Source organism: Oryza brachyantha, chromosome 3 (genome assembly GCF_000231095.2).
Source record: "Oryza brachyantha chromosome 3, ObraRS2, whole genome shotgun sequence".
Lineage (NCBI taxonomy): Eukaryota > Viridiplantae > Streptophyta > Magnoliopsida > Poales > Poaceae > Oryza > Oryza brachyantha.
In genome coordinates, this window is record NC_023165.2 from 20,619,901 (window position 1) to 20,626,570 (window position 6,670).

At 52.4% G+C, this 6,670-nt stretch overlaps 1 protein-coding gene across 1 annotated transcript; it reads left to right on the forward strand.

Annotated features, from left to right (window-relative positions):
* Positions 1-3,839: 3,839 nt before the first annotated feature.
* Positions 3,840-6,470, forward strand: LOC102717690 (9-cis-epoxycarotenoid dioxygenase NCED3, chloroplastic). The gene has a single exon (XM_040522347.1). It carries the CDS (start codon positions 3,994-3,996, stop codon positions 5,803-5,805), a length of 1,812 nt encoding a protein of 603 aa, XP_040378281.1. The 5' UTR covers positions 3,840-3,993; the 3' UTR covers positions 5,806-6,470.
* The last annotated feature ends 200 nt before the right edge of the window (positions 6,471-6,670 follow it).

Below are 6,670 nucleotides of genomic sequence, written 5' to 3' on the forward strand. Positions count from 1 at the left end.
AAACAATCACCCACATTGTTTTGTCACTTATGCATTGCTACAGTAGTGGATCTAGAACATGAATTTATGGTATCTTTTTTCCAAACCGGATGTGCTAGCATTGCTACGCTAATTTATTTTCAATAAAAATGGCCAAATTTCTCACTTCCATGCAAGAGAACTCCATGCTATATATAACAAGTAAGGTGGTGGACTTATATATATATATATATATATATATATATATATATAGGGGTGCAAAAGGATAGTAGGGAATGCAGGGTCACGATGTGTGATTCTTTCATGGATATGTCTATGTTAAGCGGGATGGCCGGTATCGACAACATGACATAACTAGAGGTAGAGAAGAAGGCAGGCATGTCATGCGGCAGAAGGATGGTAGTTTGATGCCTTCTCTGCATTGAGTGAAGTTAAAGGTAGCAGGTAACACGATATGATAGGATATGGCTGATATTGGAGGATAGAAAATGACCATATGGGATTATGGTTTATGGAGGGGGTTTATATTTCAATGCATGGCAAGAAATAATCCGCGCATCATCTAATGGTAGAAATTTAGCTCAATAAAGAAAAGATATAACTATAAACGCTACTCCCTTTTTTTTCTAAAAATAATCAACTTCTGAGGAGTTTATTCATCCTCAGAAACAAATTAACTTTTAGGATGAAGTACATATTACTTATGGATAACCACCTTAAGCATTGTACGGTTGTACCATGTGAAAAAAAAAGTGTTCGAGTCTTAGTTGTATAATCCATTACACATAATACGGGAAAGCATATCCATCTGGAATTTGTTTGACAAGATAGATCGATTGTGGGATAATCTATATTGATCTCCTTTTTTCCCTGCAAACATACGAAGCTATCGATCGATTATCCAAACTATTTCCCTACAATGCAGGTACAAGTAAGCATTGTTTGTTGTACCGAATAATATGTCGCAAGTGTTTTGAGTGTCCTATAATAAGTGTATTTTAGGAGTACGAAGATAAAATTAAAACGAAGAAAGACTTAGTTGCAGTTCCTATTAAATTAAGAATGGCTCGAAGTGGAAAGCAGTTGAAAAGTAAGATTACGAGAAATTTATGCCCCCCATCTTTTTCATTTGTTTATGCTTATAAGGTAAAAGTCTTAAATTTAGAGTTGATTTTAAGGTTTTTTTATAAAGTTTATTTTTCAGTTTTGGCTTTTAAATCGTTAAGAATAAGTATATAAAAATTTTATTCATATATTATTTTTTATTTATAAATATATCATTGGTTTTTCTATTAAAAAGTCAAAAAATCACCACCTAAATAATAAGTGACTTATAGGAGAAGTGTAGTATCATAGGATTGCACTTTTAGGACAACGTTTGAATCTAGAAATACACTTATCTAGGAACAAAGGTAGTAATCATATTATAACATAAACTTTTATGTAACTTTTATGTAACTTGTACTCTCTCTGTTCCAAAACAAATCAACTTTCAGTTTTTAGATGCAATGTTTAACTCTTCGTCTTATTTTAAAAAAATTACGATTAATAATTTTATTTTTATTAGATGATAAAACATGAATATGTGTGACTAGTTAAAATTTCAAATAAACTGGATGATCAAATGCTTGATAAAAAATCGAAAAGTTAGTTTTTTTACGGAGGGAGTATGCAAGTGTTTGAGAAGTTTTTTCTTTGTCCTTTCACAAATATCGATGTGATCTAACGAAGTTTTTCACCAGAAAAATCGACAACGGTTTTTAAGCAATTCAATTGTTTGTGTACCGATAGATGACAGTATCATATAGTATAATATATTTGTCAATTTTGCTGATGGGATGTACGAAAAAGGTTTTACGTACAGAAACCCATCTTTCGTACAGTCAGCTTACAAATAAGATGCATTGGGCGGTGATCACTTCACCTCTCATCTCTCTCAGTAGAAAACGTGCCTCTTGTAGCGAGCGTGGCTCGTGCAGACCGATTGTATATTCGCTCGCCTTTAATTAAAAAAAATCGATCGCCCAAAAAAGGTCATGTTCATGGTACACGAGAGAAGCGATACCTGCCTACCATCAGCTGATTCATGCATGTAAATAGTAGTACACGGAAACAGAGAACGGGACGACTGTGTGACATATTTTCAAACAAAAATAATTTACAAATAAAACTTTTATAATATTTTTTTATTAATCTAAAAGTCAAAGCGAAAAAATAATCTTTGATGAAAAACTTGTAAACAACTTGAACTCTAAAGTTAAAATTTAAGCTTTGCTTATAAGGATAAGTATAATCGAAAAGACGGTGGCATAAAAAAATAAATGCAGGGGAGGCAGCGAGCCGCCCCGCGCGGCGTCCGGCCGCCACGCCGTGCCAAACGGACGCGCCTCGCCGTCGCCCGCTCGCTCTCGCGCGCGCGTGGCATGGCATGGCATGCCATCCGCATGTGGGCGTGCCGCCTAGTGCGCCCCTAGTCGTAGTAGTGGAGGGGAGGGGAGGGGGTCGCGTGGGCATGGCCGCGGCGTGGCATGTCGACCCGGGTCGACGACGCCACCCTCCAGGGGGACTCGCATCGCATCGCATGCAGCGAGACACGCCCGGATGCGCCACGGAACCACGTGGCGCTCGCGCCCTCTCCCTCTCCCTCTCCCCGCGCAAAGGTAGGCGAGTGCGGGTGCGGGTGCGTGCCCCGCGCGCGTCACTCGACACGGGACCACGCGCGGCGGGCACCTGAGCCCACCATGCATCTCGCGCTGCCCACCCCGAGACCGGCCGCGCCTGCCCGGTCCCCCTTGGCCCTCCCTGTCTTACTTGGCACAGCCCTCACGTATTACTGCCGGACGGCTTGCGTTCCAGGCCAAAAGGGAATTTGTCAATTACTACTAACGATGATGTTTTAGCTGTAACGTGATGCGACAAAGCTCAAGTATAGTACTAGGTTTGGAGATTGAGTAAGTGAGTGTGTCAGTGCGTGAGTGTGTGTTAAATTACACCTGATTTCTCGCCGACCAAGCGCAATTGACGAGAGAACCTTGCCAACCGACCGGCCTGGCAGCAAACTAGGACTCCCTGGGGCGCCCTGCCGCTGCCGTGTTCGACTGTCCCCGGTCGCCAACAAGCCCCAGCGTTTGCCGATGGTCGGTCGGTCGGCCGGCGGCGGTTTGTCACCTCGGCGCCCGCCTCACCACGCGTTTCTCGAATTCTCACACGAGGCCGTCGTGCCGTGATACCCCGGGCCCGGGCGGGGAGGGGAGCTCTTCTCCCGGCGCCGAACGCGTACCACCACGGTACTACTGTATCTCGTCGCTGTCAACGTCGTGCCCCGTACTCCCGTTTGATTCTACGCAGCGGCGCCGGCGGCGGCGGCGCTGTGATCAGTGTGTCCGTCGCAGACAAACTGGGTGATTCGAAACCTTGGCCCCATCTCGCCACGGGTGGGAACGAAACGCAACTCCAGGGCGCAAGTACCGACGCGCGGACGCCAGAGGAAACGCCACGCCGCGCGCGCGAGAGAGAAAGCACCACTGGATCGATCCTACTGTTCCCCCACACTTGCAGACGCGAGGAGAGGAGGATCGGAAGCCTCTCTGGGTGTTTTGCTCGCGTCGCCCCCGGAGCGCACCACGTGGTCGTGCACCCAGTTTTTTTTTCCTCCTCCTCCTGGAAAGCAAGCAATTCTGTCGATTTCTCTCGGAGTTTGGACCGTATTCTCTCTCTCTCTCTCTCGCTCGCTCCGTTCAAACCGTCCCACGCCCCCCCGGCCGAGCCGTCCCCACCCACCATCGATCTCAACTTTGCCGATGCTCTCTTCCTCTCCTCTGCTCTGCTCGGCTCTCTGCTCCTGCGAGCTCTATATATACGCTGGCTGGCTACCTCCACACCCAACCATCCAAAGCCCCCGACGACCTCCTCTTCTGCTCCCCGCTCTCACTCTCTCGCTCGGAGGCGGAAGGAAACCCACCCCTGATCAGCGATCACCACCAGGATATTGTAGCTTGTGTTCTGCCGCGATCGATGGCGACGATCACGACGCCGAGCTATCTTCACATACAGCGGCAGCGGCAGCACGGCCGGTGCTCCAGGGCCTCGCCCAATTCGGTGAGGTTCTCCGCGCGGGCCGTCAGCTCCGTGCCGCAGGCGGCGGCGGCGTCGGCGCCGGCGTTCCTGCCCGTGCCGTTCGTGCCGGGAGCTGACGAGCCGTCGCCGTCCGGGAAGCCCGCCATTGGGGCCGTTCCCAAGACGCAGAGGAAGGAGGAGAAGAAGCTCAGTTTCTTCCAGCGCGCGGCGGCGATGGCGCTCGACGCGTTCGAGGAGGGGTTCGTGGCGAATGTCCTCGAGCGCCCGCACGGGCTGCCCAGCACGGCCGACCCCGCTGTTCAGATCGCCGGGAACTTCGCGCCGGTCGGGGAGACCCCGCCCGCGCGGGAGCTGCCGGTGTCTGGCCGCATCCCGCCCTTCATCAACGGCGTCTACGCGCGCAACGGCGCCAACCCGCACTTCGACCCCGTCGCCGGGCACCACCTGTTCGACGGCGACGGCATGGTGCACGCCGTCAGGATACGCAACGGCGCCGCCGAGTCATACGCCTGCCGGTTCACGGAGACGGCGCGGCTACGGCAGGAGCGCGCGCTCGGCCGGCCCATGTTCCCCAAGGCCATTGGGGAGCTCCATGGCCATTCCGGGATCGCGCGCCTTGCTCTGTTCTACGCGCGCGCCGCCTGCGGCCTCGTCGATCCCTCGCACGGCACCGGCGTGGCCAACGCCGGACTTGTCTATTTTAACGACAGGCTCCTCGCCATGTCGGAGGATGACCTCCCATACCAGGTGCGCGTCACCGCCGACGGCGACCTCGAGACCGTCGGCCGCTACGACTTCGACGGTCAGCTCGGCTGCGCCATGATCGCGCACCCCAAGCTCGACCCGGCCACCGGCGAGCTCCACGCGCTCAGCTACGACGTGATCAAGAAGCCGTACCTCAAGTACTTCTACTTCGCGCCCGACGGCACCAAGTCGGCCGACGTCGAGATTCCGCTCGACCAGCCGACCATGATCCACGACTTCGCCATCACCGAGAACTACGTCGTCGTGCCCGATCACCAGGTGGTGTTCAAGCTCCAGGAGATGCTGCGTGGCGGCTCGCCCGTGGTGCTCGACAAGGAGAAGACGTCGCGGTTCGGCGTGCTGCCGAAGCGCGCCACGGACTCGTCGGAGATGGTGTGGGTGGACGTGCCGGACTGCTTCTGCTTCCACCTCTGGAACGCGTGGGAGGAGCCGGAGACCGACGAGGTGGTGGTGATCGGGTCGTGCATGACCCCCGCCGACTCCATCTTCAACGAGTCCGACGACCGCCTCGAGAGCGTCCTCACCGAGATCCGCCTCAACACCCGCACCGGCGAGTCGACGCGGCGCGCCATCCTGCCGCCGTCGAACCAGGTCAACCTCGAGGTCGGCATGGTGAACCGCAACCTCCTTGGCCGCAAGACGCGCTACGCCTACCTCGCCGTCGCCGAGCCGTGGCCCAAGGTGTCCGGCTTCGCCAAGGTCGACCTCGCCACGGGGGAGCTCACCAAGTTCGAGTACGGCGCCGGCCGGTTCGGCGGCGAGCCCTGCTTCGTGCCCATGGACCCGTCCACCGCCCCGCCCCGCGGCGAGGACGACGGCTACATCCTCTCCTTCGTCCACAACGAGCGCGCCGGCACGTCCGAGCTCCTCGTCGTCAATGCCGCCGACATGCGCCTGGAGGCCACCGTCCAGCTGCCGTCCCGCGTCCCCTACGGCTTCCACGGCACCTTCATCACCGCCGGCGAGCTCTCCTCCCAGGCCTGATCCCCCGCCCCCCATTCCACGTTTCTTGGACACCAGGGGCCGGAAGTCACCAGAGGGAGCCCTGACCGATAGCTCCCCGGATTCCACCCCCCTTCCACACGATACAGTTTCTCCTACAGTTACAGTTACAGTTAGTTAGCCTCGTCCTTTTTTTTCCCTTTTCCTTCCAGCTCGTCAGCTCAGTCCACACTAGTCGCTGACTACACTAGTGTTGTGAGTGATAGTTGTTGCTCTCATAGTAGTAGAGAGATTATAGTAGAAGAAGAACAAGATTAGAAGAGAGAGAGGGCCCAGCTCGAAGCTTTTGTGTTGGGTGCTTGCTTTTGCTTGCAGTGAGCAACCAGAGCTCAGCCGGTGCCTATCTAGCAGATTACTCCCACTGTAGTATATACTAGTAGTATATAATTAGTGTTTTTTTTCTTGGGGCATCTTTTCTTCCCCTTTTTTTTTTTTGGATCAGACAGGGATATGCCTGCACCAGGGTTGTTGTCACCACTGTTCAGAGTTTGGGATTCTTGTTTCTTCCCCCACCCAGTTGCTGCTGCTGTGCTGCTCCTACTGCTGCTGAGGTGTCGTTTTGGCTTATGCCTCTCGAGTGTGAGTATGTGTGTGTACATTTGTTCATAGCTGTATAATAAAATCTGCCTCGAGCTCCATTGGTTTCATGTCTTTTTTCTCGCCAAATTCTGTCTCTTCTCGTTGAACCCTGATGGCCCTACGAGATAGCTCTGGCTGCAGTGACAGCTCTGTTATTGCAACGCAAGTGGAAGCTCCGCTGCTGCTGCTTCTTCCACCACTCTGCTTGTCTGCTGGTGTGGCTTCTTCAGACCACGATATTATCCAATTTGGCTTAGGTGATGTTTAG